The sequence below is a fragment of the Stenella coeruleoalba genome, assembly GCF_951394435.1.
Source record: "Stenella coeruleoalba genome assembly, chromosome: 6".
In the NCBI taxonomy this organism is placed as follows: Eukaryota; Metazoa; Chordata; class Mammalia; order Artiodactyla; family Delphinidae; genus Stenella; species Stenella coeruleoalba.
Genome location: NC_137151.1, coordinates 98389911 through 98417861, shown reverse-complemented (window position 1 = coordinate 98417861; position 27951 = coordinate 98389911). Strand labels below are relative to the sequence as shown.

General features: G+C 36.6%; 1 protein-coding gene across 1 annotated transcript; it reads left to right on the top strand.

Moving 5' to 3' along the window:
* On the top strand, positions 1-27797 carry NDUFS1 (NADH:ubiquinone oxidoreductase core subunit S1). Its single transcript, XM_079925411.1, has 19 exons — positions 1-203; positions 3721-3785; positions 4311-4402; positions 6450-6557; positions 7255-7331; positions 7984-8065; positions 8146-8276; positions 8731-8916; positions 11244-11378; positions 12055-12169; positions 13084-13229; positions 13594-13722; positions 17482-17611; positions 20631-20791; positions 22751-22905; positions 24515-24690; positions 25373-25507; positions 25611-25683; positions 27443-27797. Exons 2-19 carry the CDS (start codon positions 3725-3727, stop codon positions 27532-27534), a joined length of 2184 nt encoding a protein of 727 aa, XP_079781537.1. The 5' UTR covers positions 1-203; positions 3721-3724; the 3' UTR covers positions 27535-27797.
* Positions 27798-27951: the final 154 nt, after the last annotated feature.

The window sequence follows — 27951 nt, the reverse complement described above, 5'->3', positions numbered from 1 at the left end:
TCAAGCTGACGGAAGTTGCCGAGCTCAATCTAAACGGGAAATTGTCGAATTGTGGTTTCTAGGCCCTCCCGACTTTCCGTTCTTCCAGGCCCGGCTGACTGAGATACCCGAGGCCGCCATATTGAATAAGAAACCCGGCCTCTGAAGGAGTTGGCAGGTTGTAGACAATTCTGCAGGGCAGCCTCGGCGGCTCCAGGGAGAAGGTGAGGTTGTGTTTGGGGGAGAAGGCTGAGGTGCCTTGGTCCCCGGAGTGTGTTTATTGACGAGACTGTTTTCTTTGGCCCAACCGACTCATTCTCCTCTTGTCCTTGAATGGGCGCCGCGTCCCACCCCGCCTCCTCGGGAACCCCCGAGAGCTGGCAGGTGAGGACTGTTAGCCAACGTCTGTGCTCTGACGGAGCAGAGAGGAGGAGGAAATCACGAGGCCCTGGGGAGCACTGGCCCGAGTGCAGCCTTGTGGGTGACCTTCCCTCTGCAGGGGAATGCAGGACAGTCCCCTTCCTGGAGAGGAGGCCGTTTTGTTTCCCGGGAGAGGACCTGTCAAGTGACTTAGGCCTAAAGACTGAGCTTTTCCCCCCAATTACTACATAGCTGGTATAGTGCATCCTTGTTTGGCTGCTGTTGCCTTAGCAACCGTCCATGCCTCTGTTGTTTTGTGTTTTGGTTTTGTCCATAGATTGCGTTGGCTAATACTTCTTATTCTTTTCACTGGTGGGGCAACTGAGGAAAAAAGACATTTGAAAAGTTGGCTCAAGGTCGCACTGCAAATAACAAAGCTACGTTGTTTAAAAATTTTGGGAATCCAGTGCATGTACATGTACTGTAAAAACGTGGATCAGGTACAGCTCTGCTCAAAAACGAATTGAGGGTATAGAAAATGTAACGTGAACTGTTTCTGATGAATAAACATCAAGTTGGTTTTTTGCGGAACGTCCTTTTTTCCCACTGAATTGTGTGTGCATCTTTAAGCAGGGTGTTGTAAGGCTGCCGGAGCACCTGCACTCTTTAATACCAGGAAAGTGGAAGTGATGGCCAGAGAGTAGAGATAGAATTCATTTAACAAATAGTTGTTGAATACCTATTATAAGCTAGAAGTGAGTCCACAAGGAAGAATTAAATGGGTGATGTGACTGGGGAGTAGTTAGGATATTTTAGTTAGGCTGGTCAAGGAAAGTCTCCCTGAGAAATGCCTTTTAAGCCAACATTTGGAGGATGAGGAGGGGCCAGAAAGATCTGAGGGAAGAGCATTTCCATCTGAGGTCACAGCCCCTGGGAAGATGGGAGAGGCTGTGGGAGCAGTGTGGAAGCCAGGCGACCTGTTAGGGGGCTACTGTAACAGTCCAAGCAAGAGATGATGGTGGCTTGGAATAGGACAGTACCTAGAGAGAGAAGTGGATGGATGTGGGATGCCTGGTGGAGAATGTGGAGTAGTATTGTCCCTGCACCAAAAAGTGTCCAGTCTAGTTTTAGAAATGATTATTCATTAGCATTTTCCCATCTTAGAGATGATTATTTCTGTTCTTACATGGTAGCCAAATAAGTGTAAAGTGCTTATCAAAGTTTTGCAAATCTGTATTTCTTACGTTGGGGCTATGCAGTCTTCCACTTGATGCTGGGTTTTCAACAGACAGCCTAGTCCTGGTGGATTTCCTAGCTAAAGTGGGCACCACTTTCATGTTGTATTGGAGACAAATGTAATATTAAAGTTTTTACATTGTTGTATGAAATATTGTTGATTTTGATCTGTCTTTAACTTAGCAAGTTCAGTTTTACCTTTATATGAATAGATTTTAATGGGACAGATGCTACTCATTCTGGAACTTGGTGGTAAGACTACAGTTGACCCTTGAGCAATGAGAGGATTAAGGGTTCCAACCATTTGTGCAGTCGAAAATCTGTATATAACTTACAGTTGGCCTTCTATATCCATGATTCTGCATCTGAGGATTCATCTCAGGATTCAACCAATCTCACATCTTGTAGTACTGTAGTATTTACTATTGAAAAAAAATCGCCTGTAAGTGGACCTGTGCAGTTTAAACCCATATTGTTTAAGGATCAACTCTGTTTGATGGTTCATTTTCTTAGGGGCACTGTGCGAGGTCTTCAGAAAAGGGAAATGACCAAAGTGCACCATTCCTTGTCAAGGAGCTTACAGACTAGAGATACTGAAATTGATTGCTAACTTACAGTTTAGTAGGTGGAATAATAAAGATATATATATATATATATATATATATACACACACACACATATACACAGTGTGTGCTGGTAGTAAAGAGAAGGAGCACAAAGGAAGAGCCCTTTAAAACTGATTTTCAGTGGCTAGTACCGTCTAAATTGAATTCAGATGTAACTGACATTTATTGAGCTCCTACTGGTAACACATAGCCTAAGAGGTATTGTTTTCTTTTATAGATAAAGAGACAGAAACTGTGATTTACCAAAAAGTCACTCACTAGTAGGTGACAGATGTCTGCAGATTCAGTATCACAAATTCTGAATTAATGAATTGTTTGAGTTATTGACGTCTGAATTAATGAAATTTCTGTGAAACATGCTTAAAACTTATGTATATATACAGTTTTCTACTATAAACTTTGAAATTCTTTATGCGATACATTCTGATCACATAATTTGTTGTATTTTTAAGAGTTCCAAATGAAAAATTAGATGCTTAGCCCATATAATCAAGTGAGTAGACAGAAAGTTCAGTGCTTCGCCGATATGATCAAGTGGATGGACAAAAAACTCTAAAAGATCAGATAACTTTTCTCTCTTTTTTGCTTATGTATACCTTTAATTGGTGTTAATTTATATAATCCACTTCCATTTATTTCAGTAATTCAGCAAATCCTTTAGAGAGGGCTCCTCAACTGCTGATCTGTTGACACTTTAGGTAATTCTTTATTATGGGAGATTGTCCTGAGCCTTGTAGGATCTTTAGTAGCACGCTGACCTCAACCACTTGATGCCAATAGCTTTCCCCTAGTCACGACAACAGTTTGTCCAGACATTGCTAAATGTTCCCTGGGAAGCAAAATTATCTCTTATAGAGAACCACTGTTTTAGAGCTTACTGTGTGGCAGCCTTGTGGGTAGGTACTGAGGATAGAAAGATTAAAGAAGTTCATAATACGGGGGTGTAGAACAGGCACATAAACAGATAATTGCAAATCTGTAAGATAAATGTATTACTGGACACAGAAAATAGCACTCCAGAGTTTTTAAAGGCTTGGGCTTGTGAGCCAGCTCAGAATATCTCAGAAGCATTTAGTAGATAACTGCTCAGAACGTAGAATGTTAGAATGCATTTTAGCAGGAAATGAAGGCAGAAATGTAGGCTTTATTTTACATAGCAATTAATGATAAACTCACTGTTAATTCTTCAAATTTATTTTACTATATAGTAATATATTAAGTTTGATCATTTGTTTATAATTAAAAACAACAAATCTGCCCTTTATATAGAATTAGAAGATTCAGATTTATGTGCTAGCTGCTCCTTTGTAGCTTCTTAATGTTGTACAAGTCAGTTAATCTATCTGAGATGGAGTATTCTCATCTCTAGAATTTCAGGAAAAATATCAGGACTTGTGAAATGTTCAATGAAATAATGTATATATATGAAGTGCTTTAAAACCATAAAATATTACCCAAAAGTTTGTGATTGGCATTGTTTTTCCTATGATAATATAACTCTTCTTTGTTTTATTCTTAGCAATATGTTAAGGATACCTGTAAGAAGGGCCTTAGTGAGCCTTTCTAAGTCTCCTAAAGGATGTGGTGAGTGTCTTTTTTTTGAACTTGCGTTTGTGGGTACTAGACTTTCTGTCTTTGTAAATTCATAGGTTTATGGAATGTTTCTTGAAAGACCCATAATATATTTTAAATAAAAATGGAAACAGTGACCCAAGTTGAATAGAATAATTTTCAAAATACAACTTTAAACATTTTATAGAAATTATCGTGGAATAGAAAGTAGTAGGAATTGCCCATCAGTGCCAAAATGTAAAAAGCAGTCATTTTGCTTTTGAGAAGTGGTCTTCCCAGGAACATATTTTCAGTGGTATTAAAAGTTACAACTTAAACTGCTCTTAAAAGTAGACAGCCATTTTCTGTTTGGTATTCAGGACTGGAAAAGCTTTCCTCTAAGTCAGTAATTTAGAAGTTTGCATCTAGAGAAATAGAAGGGAATAGTACAAAATGAGGAAAAAATTTAGATGTGAAGGTTAATTAATCCATTATCCTCTGTTGTAATAACTTGAACTCTGTTAATTTCATTTTCACCTCAATATTTTTGATGGTCAGTTCGAACAACTGCCACAGCAGCAAGCAACTTGATTGAAGTATTTGTTGATGGTCAGTCTGTCATGGTGGAACCAGGAACTACCGTCCTCCAAGTAGGCATTCATTTTAATTCTTTATTTTTGCGTTTGTTCTGATTTAAAAAAACAAAAATAATTTATTTTCTTTATACTGTTCATTTGCTTCTAAAATTTTCAAGATTCCTTGACAAATGCTCATTAAAGAACTATATATAGATAGTAAACTTATATGAAAATAAGTTTGATTTGAAATCTTGGCATTTCAGAGTGAGTGAGCTATCATTTATCAGTTTCTGACTTTCTAAGTGAACTGTGGCCGTTCTTTTGTTTCACTTCTGCCTTCAAATAAATTCCCGTTTAGAAGTTTTAAGTTACCTAAAATAAAATTTTAGTTAGTATAGGTAAGTTTGGGGAAAAGGTGACCTTTGTTGTGAGCCTGCTTGATGCTTTTCACTTTTATGTAACCTTTCTATCTTTAATAATATTTCTAGGAATGTGTCCTACAAAGCAGATAAATGGAGGGTAGTAGGTTCTCGAATTTATGCCCTAAGTATTTAATTTCTCCAAATTCCTCCAGAACTAACAGAGTTGGTCATGGAGAAGAAGTGCTTCATTCCATCGTAAATTATTGCAGAGCTAAATGCTCTTTATTCATTTTAACAGTAATTTCTAGACTGTCAGGCATACACATGTAAACATAAATATATAACAAAATTATGTACAATGTACAGTGGAGAGTATTTTGGCATGTATAGGTAGAAAGAGATGTCAGGAATATCTCAGGTGACCTCTGAGAAGATTTTAAAGGATGAGTAGGTTTTTATATGTGGACAAGGAAGCTTCAGGTAGTTTGGTATTGATGGAACATAAGGTATGTGTAGAAGAGGAGATAACAGGAAAGCAGATTATTCTGGTAGAGAAGGTCTGGTCATTAAAGACAATCTATGCAATGTTGAAGAGCTTATAGTTTGGACCATCAAGAATATTCATGGCTACTAAGCAGTATGACAGTGACTGTAGAGGATGGTGGTTTGGAGAATAATAAGACTGGAATGAGACACAGAAAGAGTATATCTTGCATTAGTGGAGCAGGAAGTGAAAAGGCCTAAAATAGTGGCAATGGGAATGAAAACAAGGGTATATTCAGGGGAGAGTGAGATGTAGATAGACAGGCCTTTAGGAATGATGAAGAGCAGAGGAGTTTTTATGATTTCTGCCTTTGTTAGCTTATTTGGGGATGTATAGTAGGGGACAGAAATAGATTGAATTTTAACTGTCTGTAGAGTGTACACATGTGAATGCCTACTTACATCTAAAGAAGTGGAGGACTATGAGGGCTGCAGACCCTCAGGGCCACAGATGAAGTTTTGAATGTAATCATACGTAAATGAGCTAGTGTGAAGGCTGGGACAGTTGACCCACTGCATCTAGCACACAGGAAGACTCCATACGTTTTTGCTAAGTAGTTAAAATATTGAAAATCGATGAGATTGCTTTAGAGTGAGGGCTAAGGATGGAAGAACTAATTCTAGAGGAAGTTTGAGTACGTTTGTAGGCTCAGAGAAGGAGCAGGGATAATTGGTAGAGGGAACTAATATCCTTCACTAAGCAAATGGGAACTGGGAAGGGAGTGAGAGTCCTGGCTGGGGTATTTGGAGCCAAAGATAGAACCAGATTGTAGTCAGCTAGAAGGTGTAAAGTGGAGTCTAATCTAAAGGAGGAGGGCTAGTCAATGAGGAAGTCAAGGTATGAAACCACTGGGACAGAGTTTGAAGGAGGAGTCTTTGTAGACAATGGTTCAGAGTAGAAATGGGGAGTCAAGCCTTTAGCACAGTCTGAATATGCTTCCTTATCCAGTTTCTTCCACGTAAGGTATAGGCATGGTGAGGATCTTTAAAGAGGTAGCTTCAGAGCAGACAGGGGTTGGAATCAAGAGGAAAGAAAAGGAGGGAAATCTCTCTGAGGATCAAGTTACAGATATTTGTAGGTAGGAGTAATAAGATACGTAGGGGATGGCCTCATGTTTTTTTGTTTGTTTTTTGTTTGTTTTTACTGTGTTTTAGACAAGACAAGGATGAGGTCAGGTTATTCTAGTGCAAACGGTTTTTACTTTGTCTTCTAGGCTTGTGAGAAGGTTGGCATGCAGATCCCTCGATTCTGTTATCATGAAAGGTTGTCTGTTGCTGGAAACTGCAGGATGTGCCTTGTTGAAATTGAGAAAGCTCCTAAGGTACTTGATACCTAAAATTCCACACCATGCTGTAGAAGGTAGAAAACTTTAAATCTTGCAGCAGACTTTATTTAGAATCAGTATTGTTGTAGTGGAGAATCTGGTCCTGTTTACTTCTATCTATAAGTTTATTTTTTGTGTGATTGATTCTCTTCATTTCAAAACTGGAAACACATTGAAGAAAGTGCTTTATATAAATGCAAGTGGCATATAATGGTAACATTTAGAAATTAAATGGGTCTTTTTAGAGCACTCACTATTTCCAAATGGTGTGTGACACACAAGTAGGATGTGGAGCTGCCAAGCAGCACATTAGAAGTGCTTATGCTGTGCCATTTTCACTAGAGAAAAGGGTTGCAGTGAAGAGGTTCACTTTCAGTTTAATTTCGTTTTGGCTTGTGCAATTTTAATTCAGTACTGCCTGCTAATCAAAACACAGTTATTTGATGTTCTATTTCAGAGCCTCTTATAAAAAATCTTATTAATTATTAGAATAAAATTAAGATGTCTAGTTTCTAAGAGAACTGTATCGTGCCAGATTATCATATTATAAATATGAAAACTAAAAAACTCAGTCTTCAAAAATACTCTGTTCTTTCCTGGTTTTCTAATGTTAATTTAATATTTTTGTATATTGGGTTAACTTATAATTACAAATAAATACAAATACTTAGAGATTTTTGCATTGAAATTCCAGGTTGTAGCTGCTTGTGCCATGCCAGTAATGAAAGGTTGGAATATCCTGACAAACTCAGAGAAAACTAAGAAAGCCAGGTACTTTATTGTTAACTTGGCATAGTGACTTTTATTAGAGCAGAAAATTGCACATTTCAGTATGTAGACCTTCCATAGAAGAGAAATTCAGTATCAAGCTCTGAAGAAGTTGGCGTGCTTGGCTTCTAGGAGCAGTTGGAAGTGAGTACACATAGAGGAGGTGAAGTCAGGTGTTTATGGTTTTGAGCCTGCAGCAGAATCAGCATTAAAATCCCTTGTTTAGAACCTTGCTCATCTTGTGGTAACAGTGAGTTTGTTTGGGGCTTATTGAACTGAGATTATTGCAGTGATATTGTACTGTACTGTACTGGCACTGATTGTGTTTGTTTTTGCTTTACATTCATGTTTTTTTGAATTAATGCCAGTGTTTTCTGAAGACCATTCAGCAACTTTTGGTATTTCTGTATTGTTAAAACTCAATTTTCTAGGTTCTCTAATGATGTTTTATTCTGGACTCCTGTAAACATTTTTTAGATTATGTATTTAATACTACTCTTACGATAGTTACATTGGCGTTTCTTATAGTAAATGTAAAATCCATGTTAACTATATGAGAGTATACATCTGTGACAGTTATTTAAATAGGCTATATGTAAACCATTCTGAATGTCAGCAATTTATGTAATTATATATATTACAATTTTCTTTACAGGGAAGGTGTGATGGAGTTCCTACTAGCAAATCACCCACTGGATTGTCCTATTTGTGACCAGGGAGGTGAATGTGATCTGCAGGTATGTAGTCTAATTCCTTAAATCTTTTTGTTTTAATTTTGTTAGCAAAATTTGGTTAACTCTTTCATAATCTACTTAAGGACCAGTCCATGATGTTTGGAAGTGATAGGAGCCGGTTTTTAGAGGGGAAACGTGCTGTGGAGGACAAGAACATTGGGCCATTGGTAAAAACCATTATGACTAGATGTATACAGTGTACTCGGTGCATCAGGTAATCTTTTTCTCCTTCTCTCTTCTGCAATATCATTTGTATACTTATTTAATATTCACAAAATTTGGTGGAATAACACCACTGGAACGGATATCAACTTTTATTTGGTGAAAGAAGAGGGATGTTGTATTCAGTGTTTTTTACATAAGCCAGTAAAATGAATAAGTTTTCACTTTTAGTTAATATCAACTTCACTTGGATTTAAAAATCAAAATCTACAAGCATTAACTTTGTGATAACTTGCTGAGCTGTGCACATGATTTGTGCAATTTTCTGTACGTGTGTTACACCTCAAATTAAATGGAAACATTTATTATTTTTATTCAGGGACTACATTTTCCATTGAAAATCTATCTTTCTAGTGTTTGGAAAATCATTACCTTTGTGATAATGAATAGGAAATGAGGTAAGTTTGCTGCGTTTGACCATTTGATGGTACATTTTTATCTTGCAGATTTGCAAGTGAGATTGCAGGAGTAGATGATCTGGGAACAACAGGCAGAGGAAATGATATGCAAGTTGGCACATACATTGAAAAGATGTTCATGTCTGAACTTTCTGGGAATATCATTGACATCTGCCCTGTAGGTGCCCTGACCTCTAAGCCCTATGCCTTTACTGCTCGGCCTTGGGAAACAAGGTATTCATCGTGGTATTTTTTGTCCTTTAATTCAGTACTATTCAAAAAATTTTAAGATTCATTTTCTTCATGAGTTCTAATTGTTCTGGTCCAAGTTTTTATTTATTTGCTTTAAGTAAAACCCTTTTAATAGAAGATAAGTTGTTAAATTGAAGGATAGAATGAAACTGTGCAAATTAATTGTAATTTTCTTGGAAATTAATTCCAAAGTACTTAATCACAAAATTATTTTATTCACTTGTTCTTCCAAGGAATAAGATTGTCTTGATTTTTAAAAATTTATAGTTTCCTCTCATTGTACATTAAATTTTCAACCACGTATACATATTATACTTTAATTAGTTCTTATTAGTTCTTTATAATTACAAATCTATTTTTTAAAATCTATCTATCTATCTAACTATTTATTTATGGCTGTGTTGGGTCTTCGTTGCTGTGCATGGGCTTTCTCTAGTTGCTGCAAGTGGGGTCTACTCTTCATTGCGGTGCGCAAACTCCTCATTGCGGTGGCTTTTTCTTGTTGCAGAGCACAGGCTCTAGGCGTGCGGGCTTCAGTATTTGTGGCACATGGGCTTAGTTGCTCTGTGGCATGTGGGATCTTCCTGGATCAGAGCTCGAACCAGTGTCCCTTACATTGGCAGGTGGATTCTTAACCACTGCACCACCAGGGAAGTCCTACAAATCTAAAACGAACATATTTATAACTTTTCTTATATATCTCTGATTCTTCTGATTAAATTAGGAAATGAAATAGATCGTTGCAATAAACTTGTATACTTTTAAGGTTCTAGAAATATATCATCAAATTGCCTTCTGGTTTTAAACTCCTACCAGAGTACCAGAGTATATGGGAGTATCTTAAAATTCCAGGCTTTAAAAAAAAAAAAAAAAATTCCAGACTTTAAACCATGTATTTGTGTATACAAAAGGTTTAGGGAGCTGGGGGCAGGGAGGAGACAGTACATAATTGAAATGTCTAAATAGAGAGTGTTTTCTCCTCTCCATAATACATACAAATGCTACACTTAATGTTGTGTCACAGGTCTTTGAGACACTATTCATTTTTCTTAAAAGTATTTTTTTCTTTATTCTTCAGATTGGATGAATTCTGTTGATCTGTTGTCAAGTTCATTCATTCATTCTTTTGTCATCTCAAATCTGCTGTTCAACCCCTATAGTGATTTGTTTCTATTTCGTTCTGTTTTGTAATTTCTGTATCCTCACTGGGAATCTTTGTTGATTCAATGCTTCATACTTCCCTTTAATCTTCAAACATGATTTTCCTTATTTCTTTGAACATATTTTAATATTCTTGTTTTTATTTTTAAGCAAGGCTTCTTAGGAGTTGCTCCTGTGTCTGCATAGCTTAGTAGTCAGATAATGACTGTGCTTAAATTCTTTGAGCCAATAAAGCTTTCATCCTCTGCCATTGGATCTGTGTGTGAATAGAAGAGCATATTCAGAGATAAGGCTGTTTTCAAGTCTACCCAGCTTGTACTTTACACCAGGTCTTTTGGGTCTCTGTGTTGTCCAGGAGAGTGTGAATAGCCTGGGCTCTCTCTGGTCTCAGCTGCACATATGTGCAGCCTCCGCTAGGAATGCTTGCCCTGACTGTGACTACAGCCTCAGGCTAGTACTCTTGACTTTCCTCGGCTCAATGGCCTCCAAGATACCACTTCCACAGACAACTTTTGCCATTTCTCCAAAACGAGTGAGCCTTGTCTGTAGGAAAGAAAGAAGCTCCTGTCTTCATAGCTTGCCCCATCTTGGCAGAACCTCCAGTTCAAGGTGGTAGGAAAGGGGATAAGAAGAGTCCCAAGCCAGAACACCACTGATTTCCACTGTTCTTTCTTGAAGTTCAGGAGTTTTTCCCACACATGAAAGCTTTTCATGATATTGTGTGCTTTTGTTAGCTCTCCAAAGAGCTGAATTGGTTGCTTTTGTCGGTTTTTGTCTAGCTTTATTTTTGTTTTTGGGGGGAGGATTTGTCAAGCTCCTTAATCAGCCATACCCCAAAATCTTGCCCCTCTTATTATTTATTTTGATACTCTAATTGTCCATATTTTGCTATTTGTAGCTGTTCCAGTTGGTTTCTGTTTTAGATAACAGTTTTAAAGGCTTCATTTTTGCATTACGGTCTGTTCAAATATGAGGGTATATTTATTTTATTTATTTAATTTTTTAAATCACAGTTCCTCTGAGTTCCATTAGTTTTAGAAATTCAGAAAGGAAATTTGTAAAATTTTTTGTTTTTGGTAAACCCGGTAACAGAAACTTTTTCCTTATTTTCAAAATCAACTAGTAAATATATGTGTTTATTTTCTTAGAAAGACAGAATCCATTGATGTAATGGATGCAGTTGGAAGTAATATTGTGGTCAGCACAAGAACTGGAGAGGTAATGAGAATTTTGCCAAGGATGCATGAGGACATCAATGAAGAGTGGATCTCTGATAAAACCAGGTATGTGCTATATTGTTTCCTTTAACTTTTGGACTTGATTTAAAGGAAATTTTATAATAATTTTAATATTAAGGAACAGTCTTTTATATTTGCAAATTAATGTATATAGACTATTGAAATCTGGACTGTTTATATAGAGAATTAGACAAAACTGACTTTAATAGTCCTAGGTATATCACTGGCTTTCATATTAACTGGCTTTCATATTGAGAAATATGTTTTTTCCTCCCAGATAGAGAAATTGAAGTAAATTAAGATACTTTATCTATTTCAGTTTGCCTCTGTTTCATTGGAGAATAGAAGCTAAATATAAGTTAGATTTGCACAATATAATTTTGATGAAATATCTAAAGATACTCAAGTTTTATAAATGGTTTGGCTTTTTCAGCTACCAGATTTCTTGTGTATTGTAATTTTAAGATTATTCAGGTAGCTGAAAATAAATTATAAGAACTCAAACATTTTAGGTGGTATTTTAGTTTTAGATGATGTTTGTAGAATATTTATTAGTTCATCTCCAAAGAAACCTGGAATAATTCTTTTATCCAAGTGTTTATTCTATTTGACCTTTAACCAGTACTGTATTTTAATATCATTTCTTTTAGATTTTAAACTTGAAAATTGTAGTTGCCTTTTTTAGCAAGATTCCACAAATGGTATAATTTCTGTTATCTAGATTTGCCTATGATGGGCTAAAACGTCAAAGACTTACCGAGCCGATGGTCAGAAATGAAAAGGGGCTTTTAACATACACCACCTGGGAGGACGCACTCTCTCGCGTAGCTGGAATGGTAAAAAATTGAAGTATAGAATAACTATATTTGTGATTTCCAAGGCACATCTTTCTAATGAAGAGGGGATATGTTTCTCTTCACTTCTTTCATCTTGCCAAGATTATCTTCCATTTAACAAACATTTATTGAGGAAAAAAGAAAACATGTATTGAGAACTGTACAACATGTCATGCTAGATGTAGGGATATAAAGACCACTAGCACATAGTTCTTAACCTCCCACAGTCTTTTAGGAAAAGATGCATAATTAAGCAATTATCATATGCTGCTTTGGGTAGTTGTGCAGAAAATGATATATGAGCGAGCACATTGGAGGGATGCCCAACCAGGTATCGTGTCACATAGGTAAGGTGACTCCTTAGGCAAAGTCTAAGCATGAATAGAAGCTTGCCAGAGCAAAAACGGGGAATGGCCTTCTGGTCAGAGAAAAGCAACATACATAAAGGGCTTGAAGGAATGACAGATCCTTCAGATGAAGTTGTATTTAAATATAATTCCACAGTCTTCATCTTCCAGACCTCATTTTGAGACCCTTTGTTCCTAATTTGAAAACAAACAGGAACTTCCCTGGCTGTCCAGTGGTTAAGACTCCACACCTCCACTGCAGGGAACACAGGTTCGATCCCTGGTCAGGGAATCAGATCCCATATGCCACACAGCGCAACCATAAATAAATAAATACATGCATACATACATACATCTTTATTTCAGGCTGATGTTATTAACCTTGGCCCCATGTACGCTTCTGCTTCTCACTTTCAGATTAATAATTAGTGTGAGAACATTTTAGTTAGAAGTTTGTTCCTTTTATTGTACTTGAAAATGACATTATTGTTTTGTTTTCTGAACATTTCATTGTGATCCTTTGCTGAATGAAGGTTTCTTGGTGATAGCCTTTCCATCCATTTTTAGTTGCAGAGTTTTCAAGGCAACGATGTGGCAGCAATTGCAGGTGGCTTGGTGGATGCTGAAGCCCTGGTATCTCTCAAAGATTTACTTAATAGAGTGGACTCTGACACCCTATGCACTGAAGAGGTCTTCCCTACCACAGGAGCTGGGTGAGAAGTTTGAAGCTAGAATCTAGGCTTTCTTTTTTTTTTCTTTCTTTTTTTTTTTTTTTCTGGTTACAAGATGTGTTTAAACCAACACATCTGTGGCATCAATGACTTTTATGTGACAGCTTGGATACGCCAACATACCAACCAGCTTATTATCACATATAGACCAAAGTCAGACCAGGAGCTATTAGAGAATCCAGTTATTAATAAGTATCTGAACCTTTGATGTAATTTAAGAATGCTTCATAGATTCTTTTTTTGTCTGGGAGTGCCATGGGTTTGATGACAGGAGAGTATTTCATGGATTGTCAGTGTGTGTGTTAGTTTTAAAGTAAAACTTGCATTTTATATTTCATGTTTCTAGCACAGATCTACGTTCCAATTATCTTCTTAATACTACAATTGCTGGTGTGGAAGAGACAGATGTTGTCCTCCTGGTTGGTACAAATCCACGTTTTGAGGCACCACTATTTAATGCTAGAATTCGAAAGAGGTTAGTAATAATATTCAGGGTTTTAAAAACATTTATATGATAATTTGTTTTATATATGTAGAAAAGACTATTTTAGCTGATTCTTAATAGTGTTAGTGGGAGTGAGACTCCAAAAGATAATTGGAGGGCAATTTCTAACTTCTCCATTCCCCGCTTCTCCCCCTGCTGATCTTTTTATCCTTTTAGTTTGAAATAATTCAAGATACTTGAAATGTTCTTTGTATACCCATTTTTGTGTAATGTTCACCCGATTAGTCAATGTTCATGTTTCATATATTTTTTTATTCTCTCTCCATGTATATATTTGTTTGAATATAACCATCTGAAAGTAGGTTGTAGACATAATGCTCTTTTTATCCCACACTGAGTACTTCTGTGTGGATTTCCTAAGAACAAGGGATATTCTCCATTTAAGAATTTGATTATTTAATCAAGAATTTACTATTGATACAGTGTTCGTATCTAATCTATAGTTTGTGTTCAGATTTCACTGATTCTTCCATAATTTCTTTTATAATTTTTTTTTTTCCTGCCCAGGATCCAGTCTGGAGTTACACATTGCAGTTAGTGTCATGACTCTTCAGTCTCCTTTTCTGACATTTTTTTTGAAGAGTACAGGCCAGTTATTTTGTAGAATGACTCTCCATCTTTTTATATCTTAGAGACTTAATAGATCGACCATATAATTGATTGTCTAAACTGGGACACTGGTGAGAGTAGAAAGGGGAGTTGTTAATTACTCCAGGATGACAGGTTACAACCACCACTGTCTCTGACAAACCAGAGTTATATGGTCACCACATTTATAACTATTTTTGGAGGAGCTGAATCCATACTTCCTTGTCATAGAGAATAAATATGAATGATGTAGTTTGTTTTTTATGAAATTTATTTAAATGGCCTGAATGGATAATTAGGAGGTAACTGACTCTGCTGTGTACGTATGACAAAATAAAAACTACAGATCATTTATTCTAAAATTAAAGTCTTTGTTTATAGCTAGCTTAGAGTTAGCATTCTAACACAGCAAATTAATTCATTGAATTTCTTTGGTGTGTACGGGCTTACCTCATTTTGTTGCACTTTGCTGTATTGTACTTGCAGATATGGTGTTTTTTGCAAATTTAAAGTTTATGGCAGCCCTCATTCAAGTAAGTCTTTTGGTGCCATTTTCCAACAGCATCGGCTCACTTTGTCTCTCTGTCATATTTTGATAATTTTCAAAATATTTCAAACTTTTTCAGTATTATTACATTTTATCATGGTGATCAGCGATCTTTGATGTTAGTGTTGTAATTGTTTTGGGACACCACAAACCATACCCATATAATATGGTGAATTTAATAAATGTTGGTGTGTTTTAATAACCTACAATGGCTTCCAAGTGTCAAAGTGAAAGAAAGAGTTGCACATCTTTTACTTTAAATCAAAAGCTAGAAATGATTAAACTTACTGAAGAAGGCTTGTTGAAAGCCGAGACAGGCCAAAAGATAGACCTCTTGTGCCAGTTAGCCAAGTTGTGAATGCAAAGGAAAGGTTCTTGAGGGAAATTAAAAGTACTACTCCAATGAGCACATGAATGATAAGAAAGCAAAATAGCCTTATTGCTGATAATGGATAAAGTTTGAGTGGTCTGGATAGAAGATCAAACCAGCCATGACATTCCCTTAAGCCAAACCTAATCCAGAGCAAGGCCCTAACTCTCTTCAATTCTGAAGGCTGAAAGAGGTGAGGAAGCTGCAGAAGAAGAGTTGAAGCTAGCAGAGGTTGTTTCATGAGATTTATGGAAAGAAGCTGTCTCCATAACATAAAAGTGCAAGGTGAAGCAGCAAGTGCTGATGTAGAAGCTGCAGCAAGTTATCCAGGAGATCTAGCTACGATAATTAATGAAGGTGGCTACACTAAACCACAGATTTTTCAGTGTAGACGAAACAGCCTTATATTGGAAAAAGATGCCATTGCTGGAGAAGGACTTTCATAGTTAGAGAAGAAAAGTCAGTGCTTGGCTTCAGAGCTTCAAAGGACAGACTCTGTTAGGGGCTAATGTACCTGGTGACTTGAAGTTGAAGCCAGTGCTCAACTTAACCATTCCAAAAATCCTAGGGCCCTTAAGAATTTTGCTAAATCTATTCTGCCTGTACTCAGTAAATGGAGCAGCAAAGCCTGGATAATAGCACATCTGTTTGCAACATGGTTTACTGAATATTTTAAGCCCATTGTTGAGACCTACTGCTCAGAAAAAAAGATTCCTTTCAAAATATTACTGCTAATTGATAATTGCACCTGATCACCCAAAAGCTCTGATGGAGATACACAATGAGATTAATGTTGTTTTGTGCCTGCTAACACAACGTCCATTCTGCAGCTCATGGATCAAGGAGTAAGATTTTTGGGTCTTATTATTGAGAAATACATTCATAAGGCTGTAGCTGCCATAGCTAGTGATTCTACTGATGGAAAGTAAATTGAAAACCTGGAAAGGATTCACCATTGTAGATGCCATTAAGAACATTCTTGAGGGCTTCCCTGGTGGCGCAGCGGTTGAGAGTCCACCTGCCGATGCAGGGGACGCGGGTTCGTGCCCAGGTCCCGGAAGATCCCACATGCCGCGGAGCGGCTGGGCCCGTGAGCCATGGCCGCTGAGCCTGCGCGTCCGGAGCCTGTGGTCCACAGCGGGAGAGGCCACAACAGTGAGAGACCTGCGTACCGCAAAAAAAAAAAAAAAAAAAAAAAAAAAAGAACATTCTTGAGTCATGGGAAGAGGTCAAGATATCAGTGTTAAAAAGGAGTTTGGAAGAAGTTGATTCCAGACCTCCTGGATTACTTTGAGGGGCTCAGGACTTCAGCTGAGGAGGTAACTGCAGATGTGGTGGAAATAGAGAACTAGAATTAGAAGTAGAGTCTGAGGATGTGACTGCATTGCTGCAATCTCATGATAAAACTTTAATGGATGAAGAGTTGCTTCTTATGGATGAGCAAAAAAAGTTGTTTCTTGATATAGGATCTATTCCTGGTGAATTCTGTGAAGAAATTGTTGAAATGACAACAGTGGATTTAGAATATTACATAAATTTAAGTTGATAAAGCAGCAGCCAGATTTGAAAGGATTGACTCCCAATTGTGAAAGAATTTCTACCGTGGGTAAAATGCCATCAAACAGCACTGCACGCTACAGAGAAATTGTTCATGAAAGGAAGAGATCATCGAAGCGGCACACTTCATTACTGTCTTATTCTAAGAAACTGCCACAGCCAGCCCAGCCTTCAGCAACCACCACCCTGATCAAAGTCAGCAGCCATCAGCACGAGGCAAGATTCTCCACCAGCAAAAAGATTTCCATTCACTCAAGGTTCATACGATGTTTAGCATGTTTTTAGCAATAAAGTATTTTTTAATTAAGGTGTGTATATTGTTTTTCTGACATAATGATTTTGTACACTTAATAGACTGCAGTGTAGTGTAAATATAACTTTTATATGCACCAGGAAACCAAAAGATTTGTGTGACTTGCTTTATTGTGACTCACTTTATTTTGTGGTCTGGGAAGGAACCAACAATATCTCCAAGGTATGCCTGTATTTTTTACAACACTTTATTTTTGAAAGGTACACAATAATATCTGTTAAATTTAAATGTTCTGGGAGGGCTTTAGTGCTTTTAACATTTTCTAATTTAAATAGATGTAGCACATAGCATTGAAGAGACCAGTAACTGCTAACTTAGTGATTTAGCTCTAAAAACTCTGTTGTTTTCTTTCAGTTGGCTCCACAATGACTTAAAAGTGGCCCTTATAGGCAGCCCTGTTGATCTCACTTACAGCTACGACCATCTGGGAGATTCTCCCAAAATTCTTCAAGACATTGCTTCGGGCAGCCATCCTTTCAGCCAGGTGCTCTTGAGTTATATGTATCTACTCTTGTTGATTTTTAAGTATTATTTTTAAATTTTATTATTTTTGGAATAATATGTGATTGCTGTTAAAAACTACATATATATAGCAACATAGAAAATAATATATAAGAAAGTAAACATTATCCAAAATCCCACTACCCCAAACAAGCATTGATGAAACATCATACAGTCATTTCTCTATTCATATATAGAGCAAGATGGATGGATAGGTAAACAAAAATGAAATCATACTGTACATTTTTTATTTATCAGAGTTTAATTTTACTTGAAGTTATCATTAAAAAATGAAGTAAAACTGAAAGAATTAAACTTTAAACTTCAGTGAAATCTTTCTTTACAGCAAGGGTTATTATTCCTAAAGAAATTTCACCAGTTTTTGTTTGTTTTTTATTTATTTATTTTTTTGTCCACACCACGCGGCATGTGGGATCTTACTTCCCGGACCAGGGATCGAACCCATGCCCCTTGCAGTGGAAGTGTGGGGTCTTAACCACTGGACCACCAGGGAAGTCCCTCACCAGTTTTTTTTACATGACTTTTTCATTACTAAGTTCTTTATTTACATTCATTTAATTGCCATCTGGAGTTTAGAGCTTTTGGGTTTGTTTTTGTTTGTTTTTGTTTTCTAGAGGAGATGTAAGTGCACCATTCCTTGAGTTCTTTCTTGCTTGAGAATGTTTATTTTATTCCTGAAGAGAGCCTTGACAGGATATAAAGATCTAGGGTTATACTTTTTTTTCCCTCTGAACTTTATAGATACTGCCTTTTGTAACTGTGGAAAAGAAGCCCAGTGTCAGCCATATTCTCTTCCAATCCTGTCCTATTTTTTGTTGTTGTTGTCTAGATACTTTTTTATTGATATTTCATGCTTGATTTTTTATCTTTGAAATTTAGTAACTTCACTAGAATATGTCTTACTGATGGTGGTTCTCTACCATTTTTTTTTTAATGGGACATACAGCTTTCAGTCTGAAGATTCAAGATTCTCTTTATTTTAGGAGTAGTGTGTGTGTGTGTGTGTGTGTGTGTGTGTGTGTGTGTGTATGTGATGTGTGGGATGGTGATTGTTAAAAAAATGTAAAAGGTTTCTGTTTCTCACATAACAGTGGTTCTGAAGGTAAGCAGTTTGACAGATGGTGCAGTTGTCCAAGGATGTCATCAAGGCAGGAGCCTACCTTCCTGCTTTGCTATCCTCAGTGCATTTACTCACTCACGTGTGTTTGTGTGTGAGCCTCTCCTCATGGTTCCAGGATGGTTGCTTTACTGACAGCTTCAGGTGTAGGCAAGAAGAAAATCAAGTGTGAGGGGACAAAGCAGCCAAACCCAACTTCTTTGTCTGTCGGCTTTGAATAACATCATTATTGTTACTGTGATCAAAAGTATTTTTTTTTAATGTATTGAGAAGAATCCTTCTCTTCTCTCTAGCTCACATCCCCATGCCCCAGAAGGTGATGAGTGTTCATCAGGAAAGTTTTCTTCTCTAATATATTTAAATGTATTTTCCATTAATTAGTTCTTTTTGTTAAGAACTCTTAACAGTGCAGATATTGGATCTCCTCTTTTATCTTTTCTGTCATTTTTTTCTTTATTCTTTTGTTCTTTTTTGGTTTATTTTATATAATTTCATATAAACTATCTTTCTTGTCCCGGTATTTATAGTCATGTTTAATTCTGTTTTTTATTGTTTCTGGAATGATTTTCATTTCTGCTTTGTTTCTCTTCTATTTCTTTCTTGAATTCTCTGATGAAAGTCTTCCATAATACTCTCTATTATGTAACTTCTCTGAGCTCTTTTTTTAAGTGAGGGATTGTTTTTCATTTTCTTTGAGGCTATTGAAAACTGTTCCTTATTTTTTTGAGCCTACTGAAAGCACTTCACATTTCCTTGGGAAATTCCTCTTGTGAATATCCTCCTTTTTATAGTATCTAGGCATAATTCTCATGCTGATTCATTGATTGGGTCCAGCTATTTATTGAAGAATGACACAGAAGATGGGCAGGAGAGTGAACTGTTATAGTCTACAGCTTTACTTCTAATTTTTCCATCCTCTACTGTATGTGTAGTTTCTTTTGCACTTGGGATGCATTTCCTCTCAGTTTTTGGTATTCAGGTAGTTACTATGGCTTAAAGCAAAGCCCTTAACTTTAAGGTATTCTGCATTGTGATCTAGTGATCATTGCTTTCCCTACCTTCTCCTCCCTGTCTGGGGCATAGAGAGTAGATGGACTATAGTAGACATGGTACTTCAGCATGGTTTCTCCTGTTACAAAGTATCACCTGAACCTCTGTATGGACATTCCACAATTTTTTCTGGGACCTATCCATCGTCATTCTGACCAAAGGATGTTTGGCTAGAGTTTTAATTCCCAATTATTCCTTTTTGAAAATCTGTTTTATTTGATACTAGTTTAGCTGTTTCACAGTAGCATTGGCAAGAGGTTTTTGAGTAAATCTGGTTGTATGTATATCCATATGTCGACTAGCAAATTAAGACATTCACGTTAGAACTAAAACTTGGGACAGCATATTATAGATGCAAATTTGGTTAGATTTAGTTACTTCTAATGTTTGTTTATTTTATTTTATTTTTTAAAGCTAATTCTTTTTTTTTCTTTTTTTTTCTTTTTTTTTGCGGTACGCGGGCCTCTCACTGTCGTGGCCTCTCCCGTTGCGGAGCACAGGCTCTGGACACGCAGGCTCAGCGGCCATGGCTCACGGGCCCAGCCGCTCCGCGGCATGTGGGATCTTCCCGGACCAGGGCACAAACCCGTGTCCCCTGCATCGGCAGGCAGACTCTCAACCACTGCGCGACCAGGGAAGCCCTTTATTTTATTTTTTAATTAATTTTTATTGGAGTTTAGTTGCTTTACAATGTTATGTTAGTTTCTGCTGTACAGCAAAGTGAATCAGTTATACATACACATTTATTCCCTCTTTTTTAGATTTCCTTCCCACTTCTAATGTTTTTTTAAATGAAAATTCTTTTTTCTTAAAGGTCCTAAAGGAAGCTAAAAAACCAATGGTGGTTTTAGGCAGTTCTGCACTCCAAAGAAATGATGGGGCAGCAATTCTTGCAGCTGTTTCCAACATTGCTCAAAAGATTCGGATGAGTAGTGGTGTTACTGGTGATTGGAAAGTTATGAATATCCTTCATAGGTAAGTTGAGTAGTTGGTTTTTTTGTTTTTTTTGTTTTTTTGCGGTACGCGGGCCTCTCACTGTTGTGGCCTCTCCCGTTGTGGAGCACAGGCTCCACAGCACTGACATTGTAATTTTTAATTGATTAACCTTATTTTTTTATTTCATTTCATTCTTACCTAAGTTTTCCTTTTCATGAAAATTCAATGTACTTTATTAGGACATACCTTTTAATGCTTGTTGAGAACATGAAACAGATATTTTAAAACCTTTTCTTTCCTTTTTTTTTTTTTGGATATTTATTTATCTATCTATCTATCTATTTATTTATTTATTTTGGCTCTGCCGGGTCTTAGTTGCAGCACGCGGTATCTTCATTGCGGCATGCAGGGTCTTCTAGTTGCAGCATGCGGGATCTTTAGTTGTAGCATGCGAACTCTTAGTTGTGGCATGTGGGATCAATTTCCCTGACCAACAGTCGAACCCAGGCCCACTGCATTGGGAGCTCGGAGTCTTAGCCACTAGACCACCAGGGAAGTCCCTTGTCTTTATTTCTTATAGTAAGTTTATTTCAGAGTAAAGCATATTTTCTAATTCTTGGAGAATCTTTTAATCGTTTTTTTGTTTACTGATCGTTCTCGCAGAGGCAAACTTAGGTTACTTAGTTTGTTTTCCAAGATGAGGTGGGCTCTGTCATAAGTTAGTGTGTGAGTCTCTGCTCAGATCTTTGAGAGACATCCAGGCTTAGAAGGAGAGACATTTAAAAAATATATTGTGTAGGTGGGGCGGCAGGGGGAGCTAAGTTTTGAAATTGAACTTGGAAAGTGTGAGTTCTCTAACTTTGTTCATTTTTAAGATAGATTTGATTGGGAACTCCCTGGCAGTCCAGTGGTTGGGACTCCACACATTCACTGACGTGGGCCCAGGTTCAATCCCCGGTCAGGGAACTAGGATCCTGCCAGCCATGCAGAGTGACAAAAAAAAAAAAAAGATAGATTTTGTTAGTTTTGGTCCCTTGCATTCCATGTGAATTTTAGGATCAACTTGTCAGTTTTTGCAAGGGATTCAGCTGTGATTTTTTGATAGGGATTGCCTTAAATCTGTAGGTCAATTGGGAAGTGTTGCCATCTTAACAATATTGTCTTCCAATCCATGAACATAGATGTCTTTCCATTTGTTACGGTCTTTAATTTCCTTTGGAGTTGTTTTGTAATTTTCATTATACAAATCTTGCACTTCTTTTGTTAAATTTTTCAAACTATTTTATTCTTTTGATGTCCCATTAGAGAGTTTGACAGAGCAGCAGCATCTATTGGGAGTTCGTTTGACCTGCCCTCCTCCCTTACCAAATATGTAAAACCCAACTAGCTTTATTCACAGTAGGTCCTCAAAATGGCTACTATCTCTTGTAAGAAAATTAACAACAGCAAACTAGACCAAAGACTCCCAAATGTTCAAAGTATAGCTCTTTGAAACCTTTTCTTTAAAAGATTATTATCTGCTTCTAATAGTAATATATGTTCATTGAAAAAATTCCATAAGAACATACAACAGTATACTAATTATAGTTTTCTCTGAATTAGTTTTATGAGTGGTATTTAAATTTTTCCCTTTTGGTTTTCAAAATCATCTAATTTTTCTCTTAATGACTGTGCTTGACTTATCAAGTCTTACTGTATTGAATAAAAATCAACTTAAGACAATTACAGTTGGCATAAAGTTTCCAGAATTAGTCCATTAAGTATTACTTCATGAAGAAACAGTGTCCTAAGCATCTTATTTACTTTTTTGCCATTCTTAAAACAGTAAAAGACAGCTGCTTCTGGTTTTGACATCTATTTCAAATGGGTAAAAATGATGAGGGAAGATCTTTGACAGCATTGAATAGAAAAGAGACTAGGTATCATTTCAAGAATCACATTTAAATTTTTATAATGAAAACACAACAAGTATGCTAAAAACTCATACTTGTTTTACAGGATTGCAAGCCAAGTAGCTGCTTTGGACCTTGGCTATAAACCTGGGGTGGAAGCAATTCGGAAGAACCCTCCCAAAGTGCTGTTTCTTCTGGGAGCAGATGGAGGTTGTATTACTCGACAGGATTTGCCAAAGGATTGTTTCATTATTTATCAAGGTTAGTAGCATCTATGGCACTAGAAACAGAAGAGAATAGTACATTGTGTATATTAGGAACTGTATGGCAATATATTTAGTGGATTGAATATTTTCCATTTGAGAATTTCCCTACATACACACCAATTTTAAAAACGTATTTGTTAATATGTATTTTTATAGATATTTAAATGTTTTAGATTTTATATTTAAAAAAATACCTTTATAAAAAATAGGTTTATTAGTTACATAGTTGCTATTGCTATTAAGAATTATCACCTCATGTTTTTTGTTTGTTTGTTTGTTTTTGCGGTACGCGGGCCTCTCACTGTTGTGACCTCTCCTGTTGCGGAGCACAGGCTCTGGACGCGCAGGCTCAGTGGCCATGGCTTATGGGCCCAGCCGCTCCGCGGCATGTGGGATCTTCCCGGACCGGGGCACGAACCCGTGTCCCCTGCATTGGCAGGCAGACTGTCAACCACTGCGCCACCAGGGAAGCCCCACCTCATGTTTTTTAATAACAAATAATTAGAAGAAACCTAAATGCCCCCAATAATAGTAATTTAAATTATGAAATATTATGTAACATTAAATTCAGTTTTTCAAAGAATATTTAATGTTATATAATCAAGGGGAAGCTTTTTTATATATATAAACAGTGTAAAAGTTAGAAAATCACGAGTCCTGTGTCATAAGACACTTAATGAATTATATTTAATAGCACTCCTTTGGTTTTTTGTGTTTGACTCATTTTCTTGATCTCTAACTCATTGCAAATGTAATCAAGCCTCTTTGGAATAAAAGAAGTCGAGTATTCCTGGATATTTTATAGAGAAAAGTATTATATAACTTTTCACTTCATTTAACACAAACACCATACACTTACACTAGGCTTTTTATTGCCATACCACATAAAAAGCATTATGTAATATTTCCTATCTTTAGTTTAATAAAGTTAAACCAAAATGCATAAACTGAAATCCTATCCTAGTTCTATCCAGAGATAATCATTGATGATGGTTTAGATAGATGCACAGTTCATATGTACTTCTATGCATATGCAAACATGTACATATGCAAACATGTACATTGGCTTTTCTTTCAATTAATTAAAGTTTCTTTTTTCTTCCAACACCTTCTGTTAAACTTTTAATGAGTGATAGTCTTTCAGCATACTATTTTCTGTAATCTTCTGTTTATGCTCTTAATCATACTCCTGTATGTCATACTCCTGACACTTTTTGTTCCTCCACCATTTCAGTTTACTTTACCAAATTTCACTAACATACATCTGAGCGTTTTCACTTTGTAATGATCAAGAGAAATGATACACCTAGTTGCCCGTAATATGTGTGTTTATGCTGTTATACGTATTTGTGTATTTGCAAAAATTAATCTGGGAAGACACATACCAAATGCTTTCACAATAGTTTTCTTTGGGAAGGGAGTTTAACTGTGGGCAAAGTGGGCTTTAATTTTTATTCCAAATACTTCAATACTATATTGTTTTAATTTTTAAAATACTTATAATTATAAAAATGTAATTTTAAAAGGATATATACTGTGTTCATGTATAATACCTAATCAGCTTTGTGCTAAAATGTGGTTTGCCATTTTCCGTCTTTTCACAGGACATCATGGTGATGTTGGAGCTCCTATAGCGGATGTTATTCTCCCCGGCGCTGCTTACACAGAGAAGTCTGCTACTTATGTCAATACTGAGGGCCGAGCTCAGCAGACTAAAGTAGCAGTGACACCTCCTGGCTTGGCAAGAGAAGACTGGAAAATTATAAGAGCCCTTTCTGAGGTATTTGTCCTTAGTGATGCTGCTAATGGAATGTTTGACATGTTAGCTTGTCAGAATGATTTTCGAAGTCAAGGAAGATGCACGTCTGAAATGCAGAGATGACTTGAATAATCTCTGTAGGAGAAACGTGTTCAGAAAACGGGGATTTGGGGAATTCCCTGGAGGTCCAGTGGTTAGGATGCCACACTTTCACTGCCAAGGGTGCGGGTCTGATCCCTGGTGGGGGAACTACGATCCCACAGGCCACGTGGCGTGGCCGAAAAAAAAAAAACATGGGGATTTGAAATAGGTGTTTTTACTTTTGACTTGTGTTTTTAACTCTTTAACTATAAAAAGAAGCATCATGAGATTTAAAATAATAATATACAGTTGTCTATCAACTTTATATATGAGCAATAGCAGGTTAGCCAAAGCATTCAAATTTAGCAAAGCATTTCTTTATTTCATAATCAGTGTATTTTCTAAAACAAATTACTAATGTATTGACAGCTGTTTATGAATTAGAAGAATTATTTACAGTAGTATTCCCCACTTAACCACCTGCTTAATATACATACAAATGGACACCAATATATTTTTCATAGTAGTACTGCATTATTTTAGCATAGTTGCAATGATGTATTATTTGAAATATTTAAGTATTAATGCTTTATGTCAATTTTTGGAACCTGTTATGTTATAGATTGCAGGTATGACTCTTCCATATGATACTCTGGATCAAGTAAGGAACAGATTGGAAGAAGTCTCTCCTAATCTTGTTCGATATGATGATGTCGAAGGAGCTAATTATTTCCAGCAAGCAAATGAGCTTTCCAAGGTAAAAACACGCCTATACGCAGTTTTCATCATAATGTATCCTCTGGTGTAACAGTACTAATTTTCAATACTATTATTATTGATCTCTTACTCTTTTTTTGCAGCTTGTGAACCAGCACCTTCTTGCTGATCCACTTGTTCCACCTCAGCTAACAATAAAAGACTTCTACATGACAGGTACGCAGTTGTCAGCATGACTGCCAAACATGAAAGGTAGAGAGGAGTAAAATCACCTAATTTAGCATTATGATTCCAACGTGCTAGCGGTAGTATTTGATGTTTTTAATCTCAGAAGATTTTTCAAATATCAGAACTAATGTAACTTTATATTTTCTGATTTTACTCTAATTTTTCTTTCTGAAATGTAAGTAGTGTTTGAAAATCCAAGAATTAACAGATTTTAAATATAAAATTTTACTACTGTATGAAGAATTACTGTATAGCAATTTAGGGAGAATTTTCTAACTGACAAACATCTGTGAAGGTTTTTCTGAGAATTACAGTAGAAGAATCAGAACACTAAAATGTGAAACATGCCAAATGGTGCTTCTGATGTAAATTGTTAAGAATGTGCTTAAGGAATGCAGACTAACAAACTTGTTTACTACAGATTTTACAACACTTGATATAACATCTAGGTTATGAGATAGTTGATAGACAATTTATAATATTTTCTGTCTAAAAGCAGATAGGAGTATATTTTTCAAGTTCTTGGTGCAGTTTGTATCTAAGATTTTTTTTTTTTTAATTTTTATTTATTTATTTTTGATTGTATTGAGTCTTTGTTGCTGCATGCAGGCTTCCTCTAGTTGCGACGAGCGGGGGCTACTCTTCTTTGAGGTGTGCGGGCTTCTCATTGTGGTGGCTTCTCTTGTTGCAAAGCATGGACTCTAGGCACACAGGCTTCAGCAGTTGTGTCACGCAGGCTCAGTATTTGCAGCTTATGGGCTCTAGAGCACAGGCTCAGTAGTTGTGGCACACAGGCTTAGTTGTTCCACGGCATGTGGGATCTTCCCGGACCAGGGCTTGAACCCGTGTCCCCTGCATTGGCAAGCGGATTCTTAACCACTGCGCCACCAGGGAAGCCCTAAGATTATTATTATTATTATTATTTTTTTTTTGCTGTACACGGGCCTCTCACTGTTGTGGCCTCTCCCATTGCGGAGCACAGGCTCTGGACACACAGGCTCAGTGGCCATGGCTCACGCGCCCAGCCGCTCCGCAGCATGTGGGATCCTCCTGGACTGGGGCACGAACCCGTGTCCCCTAGCATCGGCAGGCGGACTCTCAACCACTGCACCACCAGGGAAGCCCTCAGATTATTTTTAATAGGTTTTTTTCAGTTGTATTATCAAAGTTATGTTCATTGTAGAATACATACCTAAGCCCACAAGAGCAAGGAAAAATCACTATGATCCCACTACCCAGAAATAACTATGTTTAACATTTTGGCCAGTCATCCAGGGATATACACATATATTAATTTATTTAAACTAAAAATGAGATTACTTATTTACTCTGGGAGAGAGGGTTTGGACAGCTTTTTTGAAATATTCACATACATAACATTCACCCATAAAGTGAATTCATGGATTTTAGTACACTGTTCTGTAACCTTTTTTCAGTAATGGTATATTGCACATTCTTTTCCTGTCTTTAATACTTTTCTATAATATTTTTAATGGTTGCATACTGGCCCTTTGTATGGCTGTATATAATTATTTAATCATTCCTAGGAGTACTTATTAAAAGCATTTAGCTATTAAGGGGCTTATCTTCTGAACTTATTGATTTTACAATGTTTATGTATAGTTACATAGACTCTTCCAGTCTTTTTTATTGTTGTTGTTCCTGAATATGTGCAACAGGAAAGTTTTACTGTGTGCTTCTTTTGAAGTTGTGTTATCAAAACGCACATTTTCTTGGTATCTTTCAGATTCAATTAGCAGAGCCTCACAGACAATGGCTAAATGTGTCAAAGCTGTCACAGAGGGTGCCCATGCAGTAGAGGAACCATCCATATGCTGAAACATCTACTAGCACCCAGTTAGTTAAAGCACAGTTACGTTGGCATGATCTCTTAGAGGTGTATCTCTCTAAAAAATAATCTAAATGATGTAATATTTAAGGTTCTACCATGCTTTATTTGAAAACGATATTGCAATTGTCAAAGAACTTTGAGGTTTCCAAACATTTATGTATTGCGTGTAAATGTTAAATAGTTTAATAAACATGTATAGATGCCCTTTCATGTAAAAGCACTGATAATCTTTGTGACATAAAAAAGAAAATCCTTAAAATACGAATTTTTGTTTATCTTCATTGATCACTTATGTTTGTAAAATGGATGAAATAATAGCTCCGTTAGGACCTATTTTTTTCTAGTGCTAAAGAAAAGATTTAAGTATTCTGTGAAGCTGGGTAAATAGAAAATATATATAATAT